At 45.7% G+C, this 24,771-nt stretch overlaps 1 protein-coding gene across 1 annotated transcript in view; it reads left to right on the top strand.

Annotated features, from left to right (window-relative positions):
- Positions 1-23,746, top strand: part of SLC7A11 (solute carrier family 7 member 11) — a 93,233-nt gene extending 69,487 nt beyond the window's left edge. The window contains exon 12 of the mRNA XM_016155808.2: positions 23,064-23,746. Coding sequence (XP_016011294.2) covers positions 23,064-23,200 — 137 coding nt within the window. The 3' untranslated portion in view covers positions 23,201-23,746. The remainder of the gene's footprint in view (positions 1-23,063) is intronic.
- Positions 23,747-24,771: the final 1,025 nt, after the last annotated feature.

The following is a 24,771-nucleotide window of genomic DNA, read 5'->3' as shown; positions in this document are numbered from 1 at the left end:
CCATGTTATTAGGTACTATATATGAATGTATTTAAAGGCCTTGTATCATACCCTATGGCAGGCATCAGTACTCGGCACCGAGGGAATCAGTGTAACCCAGGGAGAAGGTGGTGGGCTCCTCTGGGGGTCTGTGCTAGCGGCGACCTCTCCGGTCTGTGCTCACGTCGTGGTTTATAGACCGGCAACTCCCCTCAACTTGGATCCGGAATGCATTTGTCATGACCTTGTACTATTCTCCTAATCGTGGGGGGGGCGGGGGAGGGATTGGTGGATGTGTCATGGTGACGTAAAATACGGGCACAGAGAAATCCGGCTGAGGAAGAGTGAGCCTCAGTCAGTATCCTAAACGGTCCTCATCTGTGGCAGGATTGCTTCACTCTGGCATGACGATAATGAAACTCGGTAAAGGGGATTGTGTGTGTTTGATACCAATTCTACACAATGTCTTAGATGGATAAATTTTTAAAGAGCAAAATGCCTTTTCGGCACCTACATTCCAACCGTATTCAGAGTACGAAGATACTTAGTTATGAGAATGTAAATAGTGGAGAGGGACTTGCGTTTGTGGATCACGTCATGTTTCTTGGGGTTCTCTGGCACATTTGATATGTGAAATAAAATGGATTTTTTACAGCTTAATGACTTCCCTCCAGGAAGAGTTCTGGTGTAGCAATCGCACTGCCAGATGGTGTTTATGGGCTATTTGTGCAAGTGGCAAGACACTATGAAATAAGTGTGACTTTATCCGGTGGAAACTCCTGACACACGTGTTTTCATGTGGAATAAATTTTGGTGCACTACGATGTCACTGGATTTTGCATTGAATTTAACTCCTATTGTGTTTATGTCCATTTGTCATGCTTCCAGCTGCCTCAACTTTTGTATATATATATTTTTGTACATATTTTTACTTGAAAATATTTTAAATAGAAATGAAATAAACATTTGATAGTTTACGTAATAACAGTCATGTTTTGCCTTTTTTTTTTTTTTGTGGCACTGTACATTTTCTTAAATTGAAGATTTGGGATTTAATGGCTCGAGTTGTCTATCACTGATTCTGTGAATCTGTTGGAATCTCCCACTCATCAATTTCCTGTAGGAAACACCGAAAATGGCAGCAGACTCAGGAAACACCGCAGACCCTGTGGTTCCTCATGGCCTCCACCCATCCGCGTGCCAGTCGAAAATATGTCGCAGCTTCCTCTGTTTTCACCTGTCTTAGTCTTCTTATTTTTACACACAGACACACACACACACACACACACGTGTATATATATGTATATATTATCTATCTATCTATCTGTTTGTTTATTTATGCTAATAGCACCTGGTCTTCCTAGGTGGTCTCCCACTCAAGTACTAACCAGGCCCGACCCCGCTTAGCTCCCGAGGTCAGACATTGGGCTTGTTCAGGGTGGTGCGGCCACAGACCATGTGTCTTCTTATTTCTTGCCTCGTAACAAAAATCTCACTTCTTGTCTCTCATTCAGCCTGCCTGTGTTTCCCAGAATGTTATTTCTGAAGCACAAATATTATACAGTTCGTCAGTGGTTTCACATTTTTTTCACGGACGGATAAAGTCCTTCGTGTGACACAGAGAGCTTTTCATAATCTGCCACCTTCTCTCCAGCTCCAAATGGCACCGTCTACCTTCTCTGCAGCCACGTTAAATGTCTTTTCAGTGGTTTAACAAAGAAAAGATGCCCTTCGCTCATATGACACCCTGCAGAATCTTCCAGGAATTCTGTTTTTCTCCCTCGTTCCCATCTGCTCCTCTACACACAGCAAACTTCTACCCCACAGTCAAGACCGAATTCAAAAGTCTCCTCTTCCAGAAATTTTCCCCAAGCTGGTTCACGACCTAACCTCTGAACACCTTCATTTTCTGGGGCATCCCTTTTTATGTTCCTTTTGGCTGCTGGTATATCTTTCTGGAAAATGTCTATTCAGGTCCTCTGCCCGTTCTAATAAATGAATTTTAAGGTGGATTTTTCACACTGCGTTTTAGGTGTTAACTCCTTCTCGACGGCGCGGTTCACAGATGTTCGCTCCCATCGCGTGGGTTCATCTGTCCATCATCTCTCTCACTGCGCAGAAGCTTTCTGGTTTGATGTCATCCCACTCATGGATTTTTGCCTCGTCGCTTATGCTTTCGGTGTCACCAAAAAAAAAAAAAAAAAAAAAAAATCATTGCAAAGACCAACGTCAAAGAGATATGTCTCTGTTTGCATCTAGGAGTTCTATTACTTCAGATGTTACATGTAAGTCTTTCTGTGAAGTTATGTTGGTTGAGTCGCCTAAGCCAAGGGTCCGGTTTCGTTCTTTGCATATGGACACCCACTTTTCCCATCACCATTTATTGAGGATTATTCTTTTTCTCCAGTGAGCGCGTACCGTAGATTCCTCTATCAAAAATGCATGCGTGGGTTTATTTCTCTTGATTCTGTTCCATTGGTCTGTATCTGCTTTTATGACACTATCGTATTATTTGATTACTGTAGCTTTGTAGTATAGTGTGAAGTCAGGACGTGTGAGGCCTCCAGCTCTGCTCTTCAGTCTCAAGATTGCTTTGGCTATTCGGGATCTTTCGTGGTGCCGTGAAAATGTCAGGGTTGTTTTCTTCCATTTCTGTGAAAAATGTCATTAAAATTTTGATATGATTGCACTGAATCTGTAGGTCACTGGGACATTGGTGTGGACATTTTCACAATGTTAAATCTTTTGCTCGATGAACATGAGATGTTTTCCACTTCTCTCGTCAATGTCTTGTAGTTTTCACTGTACAGATCTTTTCCCTCTTTGGTTAAATTTATTCCTAAGTATTTCATTGTTTTTGGTGCTTTGGTGAATAGGATTGTTTATTTCTTTTTCAGATAGGTGTTAGTGTACAGAAGCACACAGATTTTTGTATGTCGATTTTGTGTTCTGCAACTTGACTGAATTCACTTATTAGATCTAATAGTTTTTTTTGTGTGTGGAGTATTTAAAGGTTACTAAATATGGATCATGTCATCTGCAAACAAAGACACTTTACTTCTTCCTCTGTGATTTGGGTTCCTTTTATCTTTTTTGCCTATTCGCTCCGAGTAGGACTTCCAGTATCATGTTGATTAGGAGTGGCGAGAGTGGGCACTCTTGTCTTATTCCTGATCTTAGAGGAAAAACTTTCAACCTTTCACCATTAAGTGTGATGTTAGCCCTGGGTTTGTCATTTACTGTTGAGGTATGTTCCTTCTACACCCAGTTTATTGAGAGTGTTTACCATAAAAGGATATTCTATTTTGTCACATGCCTTTCTGATCTATGGAGAAGCTCATATAATTTTTATCTTTCATTCTATTAATGTGATATATGCATTGATTTGTGTACATCGTGCCATCTTTGCATCCCAAGAATAGATCCCACTTGGTCATTGTGTGTGATGCTTTCAACGTGCTGTCGAATTGGGTTTGCTAGTATTTTGTTGAGAATTTATGACTCTGCGTTCATCAGGCCGAGCTCCCCGGCCACGTGGCGTCACCGGCTAGACTCCGTTCTGTCTGGGCCGCAGGTCGGGCTCCGCGTTTGGGCAGTCTGCTGGCCGCGCTCCCCTCGCCAGTGCGATCTCTGGCTGGGATCCCTGGCGAAGCAGAACTGCCAACTGTAGTTGGCATCTGGGCGGGGCTGGAGGCTCAGCTCCACGGTCAGGCGGGGCTGCTGTCCAGGGCTGTGCTCCGTGACCGGGCGGTGCAGCTGGCCGGGCTCTGTGCTCAGCAGCTGGGAAGTGCTGTAGACTCGGGCTCCAAGGCTGCCTCGGGTCACTGGGCTCCCTTGCAGATGGGGATGGAGGTCATGCTCTGCAGCTGGGCAGGGCTGCTGGCTGCTGGTTTGGCTCTGCCTGCGCAGGGCTGTCGGATGGGCTCCACGGCTGCCCGGGCCCTCCCGGCCAGGCTCGCTTATCAGGCAGGGCTGGAAGCCACGTCCGGCAGTTATCTGGGCGGGGTTGTAGAATGGGCTCTGCCACTGGGACAGCCCGCTGGCTGTGCACCCAAACTGGGCAGAACTGCCAACCGGGCTCCGTGGCCAGACAGGGCCGCGGGCTTGGGTTTACAGATGGGCAGAGCCACGTCTGGGATCGAAGGTCAGGCATCGCTCTAGCCGGAACTCCGCCGAGATCTGCAGACTCACCACTGGGAGCCCTTCTCCTCTTCTCCATCTCTGACTGACCTCCGGTGATCCCCGTGAGGCGACGCCTGGATTGGTTTCCCGGAAGCTTCCGGGAGGGTTGGAGAAGCTGGGTGTCCATTTCCAGCTCTCCTTTACCCACTGGAGAAATCATAGGCCGCAGGAAGGGACCCCTTGGTGTGGCATTGCATGGCCTGAAGGAGGGGAGACGTGTCAAAGTGAAGCCATTTTTCTTACTCTGCGAATGCAATTTTTTTTTCTGTTTGTTCGTTTGTTCATTTGTTTGTTTCTTTGTGGTCCAAGGGCAGGCGTGCTTTAGCTTCACCTCCAGGTTTTGGGATCTTCACAAAGACATCTTGTCTCTGGTTAGTTGCTCGTTGCTTTTTCTCTGAGAAGAACCGAAGTCAGGAACGAGCTATTTTGCCATCTTGCTCTGATACAGATGGTCACACCCAGGTTCCCCTTCCCCGAAGCTCCAGTGCCAGACGTTTCTCTCTGCATTTATCGTCATATATTGATTTCTTTACAGGAATAATTTGATATCATCCAGGTATGCCTAATTAGAAGAAAAGGTTAATGTGGAAAGTGTAAGATTTTTAGTTAACACTTTCTCAAATTAAAGCTCTCGGATTTCAGTGAGAGAATATTGAATCAAAGTACTGAAAGAGCAGAAGGAATTGAACAGTGGTTCAATTTCGTAATAGAGGTTATTTATCATTTTTATTAAATGTTGTATTAGCCATGTGCATTGCATTGACTAGGCTACTCCTCACCCCTCTCTATGAATAAGACGATGACAAGTTTCACTTTCATTTCTGGATTAAGAAAATGATCCAAAATAACTAAAATGGGTTGCCTGAGCAACAGAGAAAGTCAGAGAGGCCAGATTAGAAGTTCTGATTATCAAGTCATTCTTAAATTTCAGATCATCGAATCGAACCATCTCTTAGGTGAAGACAATTACTTCGTTTTATTTGTCAGTCATTAAATATTTACTTTGTACCTTCCGTGTGATCAACAATGCATATTATGATATGGGAAATGTACCATGATCCTTCAGCTCTAGGAACTCACAGTAACTCAGCGTGGATAGAGAAGTGTTACACGAAGCCACAGGAACACACCGTTTAATACAGTATGCGATTAGCCGTGAACCTATGTGTTAGACCTGTAAATGCACGAGAGGATAAAAGTATGGGGCTTTGTGTTCGTGCGTAAACATTTGAAGGAGACGGTCAAGAGGGTGGAAGCTGATTTTGGATGACGTGTGTGTGTGGCTGGCAACTTGAGAGAAAGCGTGTATGCAAAGCATGCTGTGCTTTTGATGCATATGAGAGTCAAGTCTGAGTAGAGCCAAGGAGAGTAAATGAGAAATGTTGATTGTATCATGTCCACTTACGGCAGAGCTTTTAAATCAGGAAAAGGACCTGAAGATGGAAGGCCTTGAAAGCATTTCTGAAGAGAATATTACGGTCGAAGTGGCACCCGAGGAAGGTTGTACTTCGGCTCTGCTAGAGAGTTACTGAGAAGAATCTGAGATCAGTGAAATCTCGCTGACGAGCTTTTGCAATAAGCAGGCATGAAGACTGGGATGGGAGGTAGAAGGGCAGACGAATGAGAAATCCCGAAGACAAAAACCAACAGGTCTTCGTGCCTGACTTACGATGGAAGAAGGGCGACGGCCCCTGGGGTTCAAGCTCGAATGAGCTGAGGAATGAAGGCTCAGTGACTGAAACGGGCGTGTCTGGTGGTAAACTTCTGACATCTTTTTATGAGGGAGTTGGAGATTGGAGCACGATTTCATTTACGAAGTGCGGACTCCGAGGTGGTAAAAAATCCCACCTGGAAAATGCCCTGGTCATTAGCTTCCGGGCAAGAGCTCAGGTGAGGGGAGAGGATTTGAGATACATATTCATATTCTTGGGAAGGCTTATAAAGTTCACTGCTCTTCCCCACTTGAATTATAAACCAATTAAGACGTAAGGCAAAATTATAAGGACGATAGGAGCACAAAATAGCACCTTTGGTGCTGAGGCATCGCATGCGTGATTCGTGGCTCTGGGTGGGCGCTCTTTTTAACGTCGCGCTCCACAGTTAGAAGGATTCGCTCCTCCCGTCGCGGGCAGCATTGTGCCATTTCAGGCCATTTCAGGCCGCTTCCCAGGGATCTCTAATGTGGCTCCTTCTACGTGGAAGGAGATAATAAGGCTGGGAAAGAACCGTCTCCTCGTCTCCTTCACCCATCACACTGAGGAGCACTCTGTGTAGAAATGCCCCTTCGGTTCAAAAAACATGCCTTTTGCACTTCGTATCCCCAATCCGACTCAAGCATGGTGCCTGGAAAACGTCAGTTTCTCAACAAATACTTTTTTTGTGACACGAATAAATAAAACTCGCAGTGGAAGATGATGCGAATTGATGGGTTTTCATCGGAGAGAACGGAAAACGAGAGGCGTGTAGCCCCATGGAGTCAGCTCGAGTGAGCTGGGCACGAAGTGGGAGGAAGCAGGGAACTAAGGGGAAATGAGCACTGGGCACCTACTAAGACCCTGTGGATCTAAGACGTCTGTTTCAGATGGTGACACAATCTATCATAACTTCAGTTGATGTCATTCTCCATTTCCCATACTTCGTTCCAGTGGGCAGCTATCCTGGGCTTTGCGATTTCAGGTCTGTGGTGACTGAAAAGATGTCCGTCTTGGTCCCCAAAGCAGTCTGAATCACAGTCTTCAGCCCTCACAAGCTTGTTGTGACGTGTTATGTTATTTAGGATTTTTCCGAACGCAAGAAACAGAAACCAATTCAAGGCATTGAAGCAAAAGAGTGAATATGATAAGGAAAAGCCATGTCTCGAAGAAACATATGTCAGGAATGCAGTTTGGCCTCAGAAGAGGCTCCAAATCTTGGACAGAAAAGCTGCAGGAAGCCAGGCACCGTGCTCTCTTCATCTCTTACCTCTGTGTCTCCGTAGGACTCTGTTTATAATGTGTATATTTTTGTGTTATGTATTTTATATAATTAATTATATATAAGCTATATATGTATATGTAAAGTTGTATATATTTAACACCTGCTAAGCGAATATTCGAGCACCCATTGACCATTCACAAAAAATTGAGTTTCTACTGAGACTCAGCGAAAACCAACTAAATATCAAGGAATCGATATCTTGGAGACAGTGACAATAATATAGCAAAATTAGAAACCAGTAATGAAAGAATAGCTCTAAAAAGTGTGTCTGTCCGTAATCTTCAAGATATAGATGGCTGAGGGACTTTCGGGTAGAAATGAAATTACACAATACTTAGAACTAGATGAAAACGAAGCGAAGAGCAAGCCGCCATCTTTAGGTTATGGCAAAACCATTTCGAGAGAGAAGTTTACAAGACGAGGGGACGGAGATGTGATGGGGAGGGGGTGGCTTGACAGTGACAATGACAGTGCTACAGCCACACGACCAGGAGAGGGATGACACAGGCCAAGCGAGGTAAAGCATCGTGGCCTGACGAGCCGCGTAGTGGTCTTTTTTAAAGACAGTCGTTTCGAACGAACTGACGACAGCGGGGCGCTGTGTTCCGTTACAGCCGGATTTTAGAAAGGGCAGGGAGTCAACAGGAACATAAATGATCCTGAGGAGCTATGATAGCGAGGCATGGAGCGGCGAGGTAATTGTCAGTGCATGCTGTAAAATAGCACAGTTTCTTCAGTTACTTATGCATCCGAGGTCCACCAAAGAGAGAGGGAGAAAGAAGGATGGGTCGTTTGCCATGTCGGCAGGAGAAGTCCCTCTCACCCAGGGGCTGCTGCCATCTCTTGCCTCACTGCCGAAGGAACTCACCACTGTCGTCTAGATTTCTGAGGGAACCAAGCATAGAACGGCTCTCACTTCTCAGCGTGCCTGGCAGAGTCTCTGACCGCATCATCTGAAGTTTCCAGAGAGTGTAACTTTCAGACACTGATATCCGTGAATCATGAGATATTCTCCACGATTCACCTTTAACGCTATAGTAAATGAAGCAACAAAAAGAGACCTGGCGATGGGCTTATTGCCTTTTAGCTATATAATAAGATACATGTGGCCCTGGAAGATCATTCCAGAGACTTTCATTTGAGTTCCGCTATGAATAGGGATTTTAAATTACTGCGTTTTCCTATAAAATCTTTTCTCTTCATTTACCAACCGTGAGTCTTCTCTGCAGCAGACAAGTGCAGAGGTAATTTATACTGTTAACGTGGGAATTTACCATTGCGACCCCGATTTGCGTCGTACCTCGTTCCCTCTCTTGGATGGATTTTCCAGGTTATAATATCTGGAGGAGTTCTGATGTTTTATGACGTGCATTAAAATTTCTTTCGCTGGTGACATATGTTTCTATCGGTTCCTCAATACTATTTCAATTTGCTGTTAGATAGGTCTTCCCTTTGCTAGAAACTGATCTTCTTCTACATGTACAATATTAGTATTGAAGTACATAGTTTAATTCAATAATTTAATTCATTCAACAAATAATAAGTTCGAGTGTTGGGTACTCAAAGACAAAGTATAGTTTTTCTCAACTGATTGACAGTCTGGTGAAAAAGAGACCCATAAACCGATGAAGACAGTGTTTTAGGGGACCGATGGAGACAAGCATGGGACATTATGGGAGCATTTAATGGTAGCGCCTAATCCCACTTACGGATCATAGAGATGAGATCTTCTGGTATTCGAGGCTCACTGGGCACAGAGGGCGTGGAAGGGTAAGGATTGTGGAAAGCATTCGGCTAGGAGGTGCAGCAAGTGTACTGTCAAGCAGGCGGGGATGGCGTGCACAAGGACCTCGAGCGGCGTTTGAGGCGGAAAGAGAGGCACGAGGCTGGAGAAGCAGGCAAAGGCCGGGCCATGTGGGGCCACATAGGCCGTGGCGAGCAATCTTTCTATGATTCCTTTGCGTAGTAAGCAAGGGAAAGATGTCAGAAACCCCTATATTAGTAGCAACTAGAGTCTAGAGAAGCCGCAGGTAGGAAAAGATACAATAAAGAAATCATGAGGGTTTTCTAGGCAAGCCGTGATGAGAACCAAACTAGGACTGTGGACAGAGAGACTGACCTAAATTCCTTGTCGCTGCTGTAATAAATTACTACATACTTAGCAGCTTAAGACACACAAATGTATCATCTTACAGTTCTGGAGGCCAGAAGCCTGATGTGGGGCTTGCAGGGTGAAATCACGGGGTCAGCAGAGCAGAGGTGTGTTTCTTCTGGGCGCTTTAGGGGAAAACCTGTTTCTTTGCTTTCCCCAGCTGTCCTGCATTCCTCGGCTCGTCGCCTCTTACGTCTCTGATTGTGACCTTCACCCGCAACGAGATCACGACTCGTTTCGTCACGCACCGTGGTCTGGACGGAACCCGCAGGATCTCCGAGGTACCCCTGTGTTCTGGAGGAAGAATCATTCAGGTGGGAGGGGTGCAGCGCTCGGAGGTCGAGATGCCTGTGGGACTTCAGGCCCACGGGAGATGTCCAGCAGGTGCATTGCCATCTGGTCCCGCAGCCTGGGGGAGAATGGCGAGGGAGGTTTAGCTGTGGATGGTCTCAGCCTTTAGGGAGCATTTTCATTTTCAGCGTTCCTCTAGCCCAAATATGGGAGCCGCATCTTCAACGATGCTTAACCAGTAATACATTCTCGGCGTAGCTGCCTGTCTGTTGGACGCGTGTAAGTCAGGACTCAACTCGGCATCAATGACCGCACAGTTTCTTGAGTAAGCGTCAGGTCTTCAGTCCAGTGTGCCCCTTTAACTGAACATGCCTCCAAGAAAGAATAAGTTAATCCAGTCAAGCCTTCTTATAAACATTTGAGTGACAGAACTCTTGGGAAGCACACTAATGGCGTTCAGTAGTGGGATAGGCTTCTGTCTGTGGAATGCTTTGAGCAGATGCACCTGCTCTAGCGGTGATCGGTTCTTGCAGTCTAGCGTTTGGGGGAGTGGAATCGTGGATGTGTCTGAGCAGCTCGTGAGGAAGTGTCACAAGGGCTATATGGGTAGAAACTGGAGACCTTTCATGATTAAAATAGATCCCTTCTGTGTAAGTCGTGAAGCTGCACGCCTCTCGAGCGACCTCGTCCATTCCTCGGGGCCAGAAGGTCTTCTCGTGTGATGAGAAAGCACTAGAGAACCTGGGCTATGGACCCTAACTTGGTCCTTGCTTTGTCTGTGCCAGGGATTATTTTCAAGGTCAAAATTATCAGTAGAGTTTGAAATCCTGATTCATGTAAGTCTGGTGTGATGAGGTAGTCTTTTATGTTTTTTTCATTAAGATATTAGAATGTTTAATATGAAGAAAGTGAGGTCTGTGAAGACGGACCTAATCACTTGGTTGCTAATACAGCTCTGGTCGTTTAACTCTGATCATTCAGTACTGGGATGCCTGGCAAAGGCCACTGTGTGGAGAGTGGTGCGGTCCTACATGGTACCGACTAGCCACATGTGGCTATTTAGATTTAAATTAACTAAAATTAACTAAAATTAAAAATCTAGTTCCTCATTTGTATTGGCCACACTTCAGACGCTCAAAGCCACTTGTGCCTAGTGATGTTTCGATGCACTAGATGAACAGAGAACATTTCCATCACTGCGGAGAGTTCCACTGGACAACCTCGCTCCATAAAGTAGAGAGACCGTTGGGAAGTAGAGCATCACAAATTAGAGAGAGGCTTTGTTTTGATTTAGAATATTCCAATGAAATGAGGCAGAGATTTCAGACGTGCAACTAGGAAGATAATTTGTTTTGGTTTAGAGAGATGGAGAATGGAGAAAAGGGGAAAAGCATAATGGGGAGAGAGGCCGGGAACTAGGAAGATGGGAGAAGGCTGTACATCCTGCCATATAATTCTGTGCTTGGGAGTGCTGTAGTGTTAATTGCGTTACTGAACCTGAGAATACGTGGTAGTGTGTGTGTGTGGTTACAGGAACTGAGTTTCGGGTACGGGTGGGTTTGGAAGCAGACGGCACCGAGACCAGGTGGGGCTCTAGAATCACACCAGTCGTGAACGAGGCTTTGGCTCTTCCAGTATTTTGGAATCGTGACCCAAGTCACGCAGCCAGGTCCTCAAGAGGGACAGAGCTGATGCACTTAATGTTTTGACTATAGTTATTAGTCCATGACACACAGACACACAGACAGAGATACAGACACAGACAGACAGGGACAGAGAGTGAGAGGGGAAAGGGGAGGAGAGAAGGGGGTGCGGAGAAGGGAAGGAGAAGGAAAGGGAGGAAAGGAGGAGAAGAGAAGAGATGAGAGAGAGAGATTTTACCAAAGGGTTTAGGTCAGGGGCCATTGTTACATGATCCTAGGAAGAAAAGGTCTAGAAAAGGTATCCCCGTGAGTACTCACTAGCACAGTAACCAATAAAATAGCCTAGAATCTAAGCATTTTATCGCAACACTATTTCATGGTGAAGAAAAGTGAAGCTTGTTTGGAGCGTTCTGTAGCCTACACTTGACAGAGTTGCAGAAGCTGGTCACTGTGTGGAAATGAAGAGGCGGATTCTAGGATGGCCGACTCTTCTAATATTTCAGATGAATCGGAGGTAGATTAGAGTATTCGTGCTTAGAGAGAAAATCTTTGGCTTTAATTTATCATTGTATTAAGTTTTTATCACAGCCAAGTGAAAGATTTATCATCAAATTATCGCGAGTAAATTTTTATGAATAATATTGACAAATCCTAACATGTAACACATCTCCAAAGAAACATGTTACCTAAAGTATCAAAATTAGTAGTCTCAAAATAGATAGTGCTAATACTCGTAACACACAGTCCTCTGTCCCCGATAGCTTTACTCGCCATTGTTTGCATTATTTTAAACAGCCGTTAGGGAAGTTGTGGTTTACGGGAGCGATGCTTTTGTATCATCGTGGCTTCTTCCGCTGTAATGAAACTTCCTTTAAAAACATTTCAGAAGATATTTCTGACTTAGAAAGTAGAGATCAAATTATGAAAATTAAAACAGCCCTGAAGTCAAACCCGATCATGTGAGAAGCGAGTGAAATTCAGCATAATAAGAAACGTTAAAGCAATCTCCAAGAGTTCAGAAGGGAAAAAAGCATTTTTGTATAAAAGGAGAATTCTTTACCACCTTAATCCATTATTAAAGGTGACCATTCATCCTTAGTAATCAGATCAATTTGGGCTGAAATTTAGTTCTATATGTGTGAATTGGAAGTGATCTGATTAGTGTTCTACTACATCAGGTTTGATAAAATCCCCAATCCATTTCAGTTAAGTTTCTATTGATCCACTTAAGAGATCAATTTGGACTTGTTCGATTCTTTTGTCAAGGGATTTCATCTGGCTTGAGTTAACGTTATGAAATAAATGTGATTTAGAAATGTAAGATGGAGTGAAAAAAAGCGCAGATGAGTGTCGACAATTATTTGAACTCAGGTTTTTGCATCTGAGCATTTGGTAGGACGTCGCCATTTAGAAATGGACTCGAAAAACAACAGGACAAAGGAGTCAGGGTGCCTTTCAGAGCGCCTCATGGTCAGACATATTTCCCGCGTCACTTAACAGTCTGAAATCCACTCGCCAATCTAAATGTGGTTTCGGTTTTATGCCTAAATGTGTTTTACATCTATTCACATTGACTTTCATTAAATATGTTCTTCCCGCGCATTTTTCGGTTTTCTAGTATTTTCTGCGTTTCTCCCTAAGTTTTCTCAGAATAAATTCCTTAATGTGCGGAGATCTCGGGGACACTTACTGGAGCCCCATCTGATTAGTAGACCTCTGTCTCCTCCTCCCATCAGGAACAGAAATGGTCCTAGAGAGAGAACGGCTTAGAAATGCTCCTGTTTCCTACCTAAATCTGTTTCCTGCCAAAGGAGTCCATCTCTCCTACGGGAATAGTCTTCCGGGCCTTGTGTTCTACCTGGTAAAGAGCAGGGAAGCAGGGATCCTGCACGTATGGCCGTGGCAGGGAGGTTCAGAGTGAATGTCCCCAGACAAAGCGGCTCGGAGGTGGAGGCCGAACATCGTGCAGGAAGTCAGAGACGGTAACTGGAGGTCGACAAGGTATGCAATGCCCTCGTGCCCACCGGTGTCCGGGTGGGGCGGCAGAGCCATGCAAGCTCCGTGGAGGTAAAAGAATTATTAGAACGCGTGGAGGAAAGTGGATTCTAGACAAATGTGAGGGCGTGCTGAGGAAGGGAGGTGTGGAAGGGGGGGTATGTTAGAGGATCAGAAAAATAGTTCCAAAGAGTCACAGAAGTACTGGTGCCAGCAGAGAAACTGGATCTTGTAGGAAATCCAGGAAAGTGAGCTCCATCGGTAGCCGTAGCGAGCGCGCCTACCCCCACGGTTCTAGCAGCCTTAAACAGAAGGAAGAAATGACGAAGGAAGACGAGGCCCCGGGCAAGGAGAGAAATTAGATACTCGTGTTCACCATATGTGTATTTCAGTTGTTTGTTATTATTTAGAAAATTAGCAAAACTAAACTTTTAAAGAGTGCCGTTATGATATTTTTCACGATCGTTGGTTTACTTGTGCAAAGAACATAGAGAGGCTAGGTAAAAAATCTCACACATTCGTACCAGGTGTTTGGATTCCGCGTGTCAGATGAGTAGTATGTCGAGATCGGGTGAGGTAGAAAGATCCGTTCAGTGTAACGATCAGTCGGGAGCGAGTTCTGTCAGCCGGCGCCCACCTCAGTGCTCTGTCTGTTGTACTTTATTCTTCCTCGAAGAGACGTTTCGACTCAAACGGATGGCCAGGTCTTGACTGTAAAATTCTTTGATCCTGTAACTGGCTTTATTGACATTTACTAAGGTAAATGTCAATAAAGCCGAGGCCTCAGGCTCACTCCCTGGAGACCGTAATGAAATAGGCGGGTGACAAAATAGAATTTACTGTGTCCGTACAGCATGAGAATATGCATCTTTAACCGATTTCACCCAGAAATTCTGACAGCCTATTATATGCCATATCTTGTAACGGGGCAAAAAAAAAAAAAAAAAAAAAAAAAAATTAGAGAGGGCCCCTCTGCTTTAGAGTGATGTAGTGTCAGGAAATTCTACTCATCCATTCTGTTTTTGTATGTCACGTTTGGCCACCTTCACATCAGATTTGTAAATCTGGAAATGTCTGCTAAAGTGCATGGAGTAAACGTTCAGCTCAGATGTATTTCAGTAGGAAGAAAATTTAAGAGGTGTGAAAAGGGGTTAAATAAAGTGTTCCCCCCGCCCCCCGCCCAAAGATACATAAAGATAGGGGGGAAAGCCTTATGGTAATGGCAGGTTCTGTTTTGGCATAAGAAAAGGTGAGGCTTTTGAAAACTGGAACACACTGGGACCCCATCTACCCTAAAATGTTGACGACTTAAAATCGAGCTCTGCTGAGGCCTCGATAAGGAAACATTGGAATGCCCAGATTTCTGTACCATTTAATAATACCTGTTTTGTCTCTCGTCTTCAGGAAATTTCTGGGATTCCCTGAGCAGACGTTACAGCCAAATTTAGTCATACTTGCTGATTTTTCACTGTTGCTTGGTTTATGATATGTAAAGGAATACGTCGCCGATGCCACTGATAGTCATAGCAGCGCTTGGGACCTTAATCAGTTCAAAACAATTTATTTTTTGTGCAGTTTATAACCAATGATCTTTCTTTTCATACTTTTGAAAATCACCGAAGTATCGCCTTTCTGTCTCCTCCGGGGTGGTGGCCTGGTCCTTCTCTGACTTTCTGGAAGTGGTTGGTAGAAATGAATTCTTGTCAACCTTTCGACGCGCTACTAAAAAGACGGAATCCACTTTTCAGAACAGTGGCCATTCCGCCGTGCCGTCTCTCATGGCGAGAGAGAGCCGAGATCACAGGGGCGTTTGGACGAATGAAAATGTGACTAACGGACGTGATGCAGCGCCGGTGTCTGGGGCACGGTGGCCGGGGACCGGCGGGCGGGGGACAGGCGGTGCTTCCTGCGGCTGAGCGCTCTCCACGGCACCGTGTGTTCAATGCGTATTTTCTTAAAGTCACCTGAAAGCAAGTTGTCAGAGAAGGAGGTAGATTTTGAAACAAAGACTTCAGCAGAAAAGGCTTAGCGTACGTAGATCTCCGTGGAGCGCTAGGCCAAGGGGAGCCCAGCTTCTTGCCTTTTCCGGCATCTTCGCAGCAGCTCTTCCTCCACAATTTCAACCCGTTATGGGAATTAATTAGCGATCGAAATGAACTCAAGCCACAGTTTTAATACCGCAGATAATGGAAAAGAAAAGGAGGACATCAGCGGTCCGCTTACCCTCACCCACACCATTCGCTGGTTTTAATCGTGTCTGGGGCGCCACGTGGAGCCTTCGCATGCGCCGATTCCCTCGGTAAGGAAACGACGCGGCCACCCCGTGCGCGTGTGTGGGAACGAGGTGGTTCCGAGAATACGTTTGTGGGGGGAGACTGGCCTCTTTGTTCGGCGGTCTGTCATTTTCCTGTCCAGTCCTAATTAGTTCCTCTACATAGCAATTAGCAGTCTAAATATTCAACATCAGAGGGAGCCAGTGGACAGGGAGCGAGACGGAGCGAGATGCGGGCAGACGGACCCCTAGCTCGGGGGAGGAAAGGGAGCCGAGAACGGCTTCCTGCGGGCTGTGGCGCCGGCGTCTCGTGGAACCCTCCTGCGCCGTAGGAAGTAAATGTCACTGAGATGAATAAGTCGGCACATCGATATTCAGGAGCGGTTCTCCAGCTCTTAACTTACTACAGGGACCTAGGCTATTACCTTCGGCGAAAAGCAAACAAACAAGCAAACAAAAAAAACGTTGGCCACCGAGAGGCGTGTTTTGATGCCCGTGCATCTGCTTCTCTCACGGTCTCCACCGTCGCCCTCGCCTTCTGCTCTTCGTGAAAATGGCCAATGCTTCACACAGCACCCCTTCCGTCTAAAAGGAGTTTGATTCCTCAGTCTGACTGAGCAGAAGCATGTCATGTTCTTTTTAAAGGACTCTGTGTGTCTCCTGATGCCCTGGTCGCTTTCATTTTTTTTCCCCCAAAGAAGGGAACCATTAATTGCACTGGGCTGAGAAGCTTCTTCAGCAGCACTGGCCCCTGAGCCTCTAGGTGACCACCTGCTCCAGATAGGTGGGCCGCTCACGGCCTTGCCTAACAGAGCAGGAGCCTGAAATATTTGTTTAAGCTTAAGGGCTGAGTCGTTACCCTGAATAATTGATGTCTTGGAGGAGTTTGTGATCTGGGTTTTATTGTGTCCGCACTGCATGAAGGGATACGGGCCCCGCCGTAGATAAACTGGCTGTGTATGTTCTAAGTGAGCGGAATATTGACCTCAAGTCCTTCCAGCGGTGTGTGGGAGAGCGGGACGATGGGGTGACTTATGAGACGAATCTGCCGCATCAATTTAGGTGGCGTACTCGTCCCTTCGCAGACAGCTTCGACATCTCGTGCCCACACGGCAAGTACCTTCTCATGATCTTCCGCGCATTTAAATAACCGGTTCATAAAGAGCCCCATAGTTTGTTTTTCCACGTGTTAGAAAAGGCAGAATCTGTGTTGGCAAAGCTTCACATTTAGTGCGGGCCCTTCGATGCCTGTTTTTAGTCAAAATGTTAATTTCTACACTATTTTAACTAGAAATGAAAATGCCCAAATAAAAGTGAAACTATGTCATAACATTACCGAGAACAGGAAGGGAGTCGGAACAAAGAAAAGTTATGACAAAATTTCATGACGCTTGGAATGATTTTGCTGTCGATCATCTTCAGATTCTGAATTTTTATCTCGTCTGAGTGAAAGAACTGTAGTTCTTTCACTAAGTATAGAATTCAGTCCTCAGGGAGAGTCTTTTGAATGCTGGAGAGCCAGCGACATAGCATAATTATGGTTTACATTCTTGATGTATTTCTGTAGCCTTGGAAAGCAAGGTCCTTAATGAGTATGAGCACTGTGCCTTCCTTAAAATCTTCTAGCGGTGCACATATTATGAGATATTTGGAAAGCCGAGATTTTTCACCTTTGTACTTTGTGATGGAATTATAAACGTGAGGTTGGTAGGTGGATGAGAGTGTCATTTACCTCCAGAAGAGAGAGTAAGAGGTACGATGGATAAAGGGCTTTTCTCAACGTTAGGTGTAAATTAGGAGATCGGTACATCTTTCCGGAACCCTTCGGCTAGTCACCGGAAACAAGTCCTTTACCTTGTGAGAAAATGTGCCTAAAATTGTCAGTGTTTACAATTTAGTAATATTGTACTCCTGTGTAACATATTTGACTTCAGAATATTGGACTGTAAATAAGAGTGGATCACTTTAATTTTGTGTTTATTATTTATTTGCTGCATCGTTTAAAAAAAGTTATTTAGGGGGCTTGTAAGATACCAATCTTTTTACTTTTTGAGTGAGAAAATTAGACAATGGAAAAATAAGTAGGAAGAGTAGGATAAATATGGGGAGGATATTTAATCGTAAAATGTATTTCGTAATGTCCAGTGGACTTTGCTTTATAGCTCGGCTGAGAATTTGAGCCCAGTCTTCCTCGGCACCTAGCACAGAGAACGTTCGAGTATCCCTGGTACTGTAAGATTTGTCCTTTGGATCCTATCAGTAGTTTATGTGAAATACCGATTTCAAGCATATATTTTTGAAATGTCGAACTTAACAAAGCAATAATAGAGGAGACAAGATTGTTAAATTAATAAAGAAAGCAAACCCGATTTTAATCAAAACATGGCCGAAATTAGTCTTGATTCCAGACCTGGAGGTGAGAAGAAATGGTTTCCCGGCTGTGCCAAGAAAAACTGAAGAGAATAGTGAGGTGGCCGTTTCCATATGTCTGTGGTCATGTTTATTCAACGGCCTCCATATACCTCGAGATTATAGTGAGGAATTTTATTCTGACAGGTTGACAAATTGATTGACTGGGCCCATGAGGAATTGTAAGCATGCTTAATATAGGCTGCGCGTATCTAATTTAGACTGTATAAAACACCCTGGAGAAATGGCAGCGATTCCGGTCAACCGAGGGAGCATCTGGAGATATGTCTGGACCCTGAGACCCTTTCCTCATTCCACAGATCATGCACACGTCTGCTCCCCTTCCGGACGTTCGTTAAGGTAATGCGAACGATACTTATCGAGTAACAAAGATGCATCGGGGTTCGTAGCTGCCGCAGTTGACGTTAAGAACAAATCCACGAATGACAGCGCATGGCACGTAGTAAAAGTATGAGAAAGATAAACACTGTAAAAACACAACCCACCCGAGGAAGGCCGGGTAGAAGTGCCGACCGCAGCCTGATGGGGTACAGAGGAGGGAAGGGCGGCTCCTTCTGAAGGAATAGGAAAAGAGTTCACAGGAAGGATGACGGATATGATTTGCGCCGGTGGAAAAGGATGTTCCGTGCAGAAAGAATGTCATGAGCATGAGCCCTGAGGTGGCGTTCGGTTCCACGCACAGCCCGGACTCGGTTCGCAGCCACCGGGAAAAGCAGCCACTGTAGGAAAAGTCACCTCCTCTCTCCTGTCGTTTACACAGCCTTCGACCGCATCTCAAACCCCTCCTCTTCGAAACATCTCTCCGGCCCTCTCTCTGTCTGCCTGGTTTCGTTACAGAACCCTCATCGCTGCAGCTCTCGTTAAAACGGACAACTCATCTGGACGGTCTGCGGGAATCTTCTCGTCAGCGACTCGGATTCTCTGACTTGGATCACCCCCCTGGCTGCGGCCAGCCACCCATCGATACGATCGGAAGGAACACCTCTCGCTTCCTCTGCCTCTTGCTCCCTTCCCCTTGAGACGGGCGTCTAACGCCTCGTACTCCAGACTAGTCGACTCCTGCGCCCTGATTCTCCGCTTATCGTGGACGCAGGATCGGATCATGGAAAAGCAGCAATGCCAAGGACGCAGGCACCACCGTGACCTGGTTCACTGGGAAGGAGAGATGTACCTAGGAGATGGGTGAAACAGAGCTCGAAAGGTAGTCTAGGCTCCTGTTATGGAAGTCGCTGAGTGACAGGCTGAGAAAATGCAACTGGATGAAAAATGCGAATCGAACGGGGGCTTTTGAGCACGGTGCACTGTCCGCCTTCCTTTGTGTGGATACCCCGTGCGTGTGTGTGTGTGAGTGTGTTTTCCCGGCAAGACTGCGCCGTGGAAAAGGGTGGGATCTGTCGTACCGACTTCATAGCGCCGTTTACGACCACAAGCGTGTGAGAAAGGCTTTCTGGAGGTGGGGCGATGATGGGAGCTGGGAAAGTTTGTCGGACCGCAGTGCTTCTCCATAAAAGGCTCAGGCACCCTCGAGAGGGAAAGTGTCAGTCAGGAAAGAGAAAGGAGACAACACTAGTGAGAATGGACATGCGCGTTCGCACCGTGGCAGTCTTTATTTTTAGCAGGGAAAGACTGGATGGCGAACGGAAACAAGTCTCGGTTTCATGGTCTGCCGACGGCGGGCACGTGGGTCTATCGGCTCCCAGCAGTGTGTTTAAAAGCTACGGAAACGCGGCAGAGAGCACATTTGGCAGTAGACTGTTGGGGCATCTTCGTTACGTGCATTCTGTTTGAAAGTGCTGCGTAACATAACCGCCGTACGAGACATTTCTTAAATCTGTGGCTTGGTGAATTATAGTGAGGACAAGGCAAGTCATAGCCGACGTGAATGTTGGATTCACGGATCCAAAGAAATATCCCCCAGGGCTGTGTAGAAAGTGCAGCAGACGGAAAGGGATCACATATGAACGGGTCCAGGTAGTCAGTGGCGCCGACGGCTCGTGAACCTGAACGCCAGTGTTTGTTTGTTTTCTTTTTCTTACTGCAGCTCATGTGAGAGTCACTGAAGAAAGAAACCTTTGGCATAATTATATTTCCTTGTGGAATGTAACTCATTTCACAGTGGAATAATTTTGACAAGAGATCTTAGTTTCCTTCCATGTGTTTATTTCATTTTCTAGAGAAAGGGTCCTCGCCCTGGCACATTTGAGTGCTACTGAGCACCGTAGGAAAACTGTTTGTTTTTTGCCTGTGATAATTGCACACAAAAAAGTAGACAAGAAAAAAGGAAAGAAAAGGGAACGAAAAGGGAAGGTGAGCGACAGCGCGGTGCTCTGATGCAGTCGCGTGCCGACGCTGAGCCCGCAAACGCAGGCAAAGCGAGGGGGCGTCTCGGCTCCTCGGCAAGGTCCGGGCCAGGGAGAAAACTGTGGATGAACGTGAACCTGGATGGTCACGCCTTCCTCTCGCCCCTGCCGACCAGACAGATGGGCTGTCTTTGAAACAAAGGAGGCTGAGTCGCTGTGTTTTCATCCACACGCAGAAACACTTGAGAGAGCAATAGCATGAGAACAAGTGGCCGATACTGGAAACTTAAATTTTAATTTCGTCCCGTAAAAAAAGGTAGCCTAAAATGTGTATCTAGGAGATGGGAAACTGGAATGATGTAGGAGGAAAATAAAGAACAGACGGACGGTACTGATGGATGCTGGGGTCGTCGAAGGGCAGGTCTCTTAGTTGCCTGGATTTTCGGTTGATTTACTTCAAAGGAATCATTTCTAAATAGATTTTTCTGGGGCTAGGGATCTTGGCACGGAATCTTCAGTGTGTTCAAGGAGGCTCTGCTCTGGCCCTTATTTATTTTGTAGACTGACAAAGAACTTTAGGCGCGTAAATGGTTACGTGAGCCCGCCGCCTCCTCTGTCACCCCGTACATGTTACGCACACTCGCAGACACGCTCGTGACATCGTTTGACGTGTACCTCCAGCCGACGAATCAGTTTCTGCTTGTCATTGCTCAGTGAAGTATCGGTTCAACGGGGAAGGGAGAAGCAGGGCCACAACAAGGCAGTGCTGTGAATGCTGTCACCCGCGGCGGGCGCCAATTTAAATCCTTCTCATTTACTATCAAGTTAAGCTCAAAAGGGAAAAAACAAAAACAAAAACAAGCAAACACTAATCATTCATCGACGGAAATTTTATCGGTGACTTGTAGGTGCCTGGCATTGTGCCGATGTGCAAAAGGAATGGAAAGTTGAGGATCTCAAGAGCAGATGTCATTTCTTACTCAAATTCCAATAGAAACAATAGCGGTTTCTATATAATAGCAAATATAGAAAGACTAATGACATACTGTAATGGGTTCAATAATACATGGACAGTTACTAGGCAGCTAGTGCATGAGGAGGGTCACTACGACAGAGTCAAAAGCAAATAGCTCACAGTGGCAAAAATTGCAGTGCATTAAGAGACAAAAGATCTGATTTCACTGACATGCAAAGAGCATCTATAAATGAATAGGATTATCCACTAGACAAATGTGGAAATGATGTAAATAAATGCATCGTTCAAAGAGACACACATAATCCTTAAAACTATGAAAAGGGACTCACCCTTAATGATAGAAAAATAGGAATTAATATTACACTTAAATAACGTCTCTTACCTATTGAGACTGACAAAGATGCAGAAGTGTAAGGATACTGTATTTTCAAGAATGTCAGACAAACACCTCACATACTGCTTGAGAAGGTAGAAATTGCTACCGCACATATATGTGGGACAAATGAAAACGATCAAAATTTCATACTCTCTGATAGAACGATTCCCATCTATTGCGTAGATGTAATGGTACACGGTTGCACAATGTGTTCTTGCAAGATTATTAATTGTATCCTTGCTCGTTACAGCAAAAGTTGGAAACAATGTAAAGTACATCGATAGGGGACTGATTAAATACCCTGTGCTATAACCCTACGGTAAATACGATGGAGCTATAGGGGAATGATGCTATGTGCTATGTCTTAATGTGAAAGCAGCTTTCTCCAGAACACATCATTAAGTGGGGGAAAAAAAAAAAAAGCAACATGCAGAACATACTGTATGCTGTCACTTTTTGAGAATCGGAGGACAATGGTGCTCGTGTTTGCTTATTTGGGCGTCGATATCTTTGGAAACACGCAGATCAATTAATGGGAAGGAACACGGGGTGACAGGATAGGGTGGTGGAAAGCAGACTTGTCCTCGCATGCCTATTTATGTTTTTGGCGTCTGAACCCCGTGAATGCATTACCCAGTTGAAAAACTAAAGGTCCTTGTTAAAAAGAAAAGAGGAAGGAAGAAATAATTCTAGCCTGCCTGGTCCAGAAAGACTTTAGAAAGGAAGTGGTATTTGAGGGGACTCTGGCAAGATGAGAAGTTCAGGCAGAGAGGGAGGAAAAAAAGAATATCGTGAGCAGAGACTCAAAAGTATGAAAATATGGAGAAGGGTCAGCAAAGCCATAAACTGGCACTTAGAAGGAAGCTTCAAAGAGCTCAGGAGAGAGCAGTGATATATAAAACAAAGGGAATGGAGGGTTCAGGAAGGAGGGCACGATCATTAGCAGCGAGAGCCGCAGGGAGGTCGCTCAAGGCTGCGGCACTCCTGCAGCTTACCTGCAGTCGATGCCCCATTTAGCGCCTGTGTTTTTGCCACTGGACTCTGTAAGGAGGATGGTGGTTTTAGTTCTAGTTTTGTTAACCCGTAATCTGCAGTTTTTTTTACTACGGAGGTGTCTAACGAAGAGACATGTTTGTAGAAAACAAATAAAATAACAGGCGGCCTAAGAGACGCCTCCAGAAATTTAAAAACCTACTTTGTGAGAGAAATCGCATATGCTATGCACCTTGTGGATGGCTATAAAGCCATCTCTTTAAAAGGCCAAGGTACTCGGATGGGAGACCACTGAGGAAGACCAGGTTTCTGTAGGTGTAAACAATAAAAAAATAAGAGATTGTAAGTGGACAAAGTCCTCGCAATCTGTGAGGCCAACCAAGGGTTGCCTCGCCGAAAAAAGAAAAAAAAAAGAAAAAAGCCATCTCACCTTAATATCAAATTATGTTGATTGGCATTATGTTTCTCTCCTTTGCTCTTCTCCTGTTGTTCTCTTAGATCTGCAGGATGGCCAGTTGTTTTTAAACAGAAGTATAACGTCTCAGAAAGTCACTCTTCCTCATGGCGCGGCTAGGTGTCCATCTGTACTTGTTTATGGCACAAGCACACGGAAGGTCATGAGATCCAAGGCTTAAGTGTTGCCCTGGTCTGAGGCAAACTTTTAGGATGTACCGGAAGCCGTCCGCGGTAGTTTGTTACAGAGAAATGGTATCACTCGAGCTGTGTTTTGATCTAGATTCCTAACGCTTATGTCACGATTATCTCGAAGCTGGAAAGCCAGCATCCCGCATATCGGAAAGGTGGATCGGTGTGGCCTGAGATCGATCGACATCCTCAGAGCAGTGGCCAAAATGGATTGTGTAGGAGAAGGAGTCATGGTGCCAGGCGCTCGCTGTATTCGACAGAAGGGACCGGAGGGGATTACCCGCCGGAGAGTGAGGGCTGTGGTGGCCGTGGCTGCCTCCGTGAGCGCGGGCAGATGTGTGTCAGCGGCACGCTTCGTGTTGCGCTAGTGAGTCCCCTTATGCGCACGGCCCGACTCCGGTGGCCGTGGAGCTCATTTGCCTGACCACTATTTCCCAGCCTCTGCCAAATCCAGATTGTGAAATCGAGGTTCTAGAAACCTCTTAAGTAACACAGAGAAGAGTAGCAAGTACTGTGGGGTGAAATTATCATAGACAGATTATTTGCTGCCTGTCCCCTCACTGATACTTTACCCCCAGGCGGCCAAGGTCATGGCCAAGCAAGGCCCTAGGAAAATTAGGTGAAGTTTTGAAAAGAGTTTGTGCTACTGTTTTTTGTAGGCCGAGGATGGTGGTGGCGGATGCTCCAGTTGAAATGGTTTCTCTGGTCGAAATGGCCTCCGGTGCCCTACGGCAGTTTCCTCCCCGAGTGGCAGCGTTCAGAGGTGAGAGGTAGAACAGTCGCGGTTCCCATCACGGGCAGCGGGGAGCGCTCGTCGGTCAGAACGCTCTGAGTTACGGGGGGTCTTTGATGGCGGTCGCTGGTCTCTTGATGAAACGGGGGACAGGACATCAGTCCTTCTCGATGTGTGCTGTGGGAAACACTCCACAGCTGGGAGGCACGGGCCGGACACGGGCCACCAGTATGGGGAGTTGCTCATTCTCGTTTCGTTCTCAGAGTCCAGTCAGTTCCATAATCGAGAATCGCTGTGATGACATCACTCGCACGTGCAGTGGATCTCCTTCCTGGCTGTCACCGAAGGAGCCGTGGCCTTGTACTGTGTGTTGCAGGTAAACAGCCCTTTTTCTGGTTATTCTAGTGTTTGTTCTGGGTTTATTCAGAAGGGCTGGGAAATGATGTCATTTTGGAGAAAAAGATCCCAAAAAATTATCGCTCTTCTCTACCGATGATGTAGCAAGCGTCAAGAACAGCGATCTCACAGTCCGAGGGGAACGTGCTTTTAGGGGTCAACAGTCACATAAAGGTTTGCAGGTACCAAATGTTGTTATTGTTTTGACGTCGTATTAGCAGGACCTGAAGTGCAAGCAGTCTATTTTTGTCACAAACACCTCCTAGAATCTGGCCATGTAGACATTTCGTGCCAAGCATCATCTATATGTGATTAGACTGCTGAAGAGGTGTAAAATTCCACAGGGTGAAATGACATACGGAAAGGGAAATACCTGGAGCTCTGGGATGTTGTTGTAAAACACTGGGAATTCGGTAGCTCGGATTCAGAGAC

Source organism: Rousettus aegyptiacus, unplaced genomic scaffold (genome assembly GCF_014176215.1).
Source record: "Rousettus aegyptiacus isolate mRouAeg1 unplaced genomic scaffold, mRouAeg1.p scaffold_m13_p_16, whole genome shotgun sequence".
NCBI classification, from domain to species: domain Eukaryota; kingdom Metazoa; phylum Chordata; class Mammalia; order Chiroptera; family Pteropodidae; genus Rousettus; species Rousettus aegyptiacus.
Note: the sequence above shows the minus strand (reverse complement) of the source record. Positions and strands in the feature narration are given on the sequence as shown.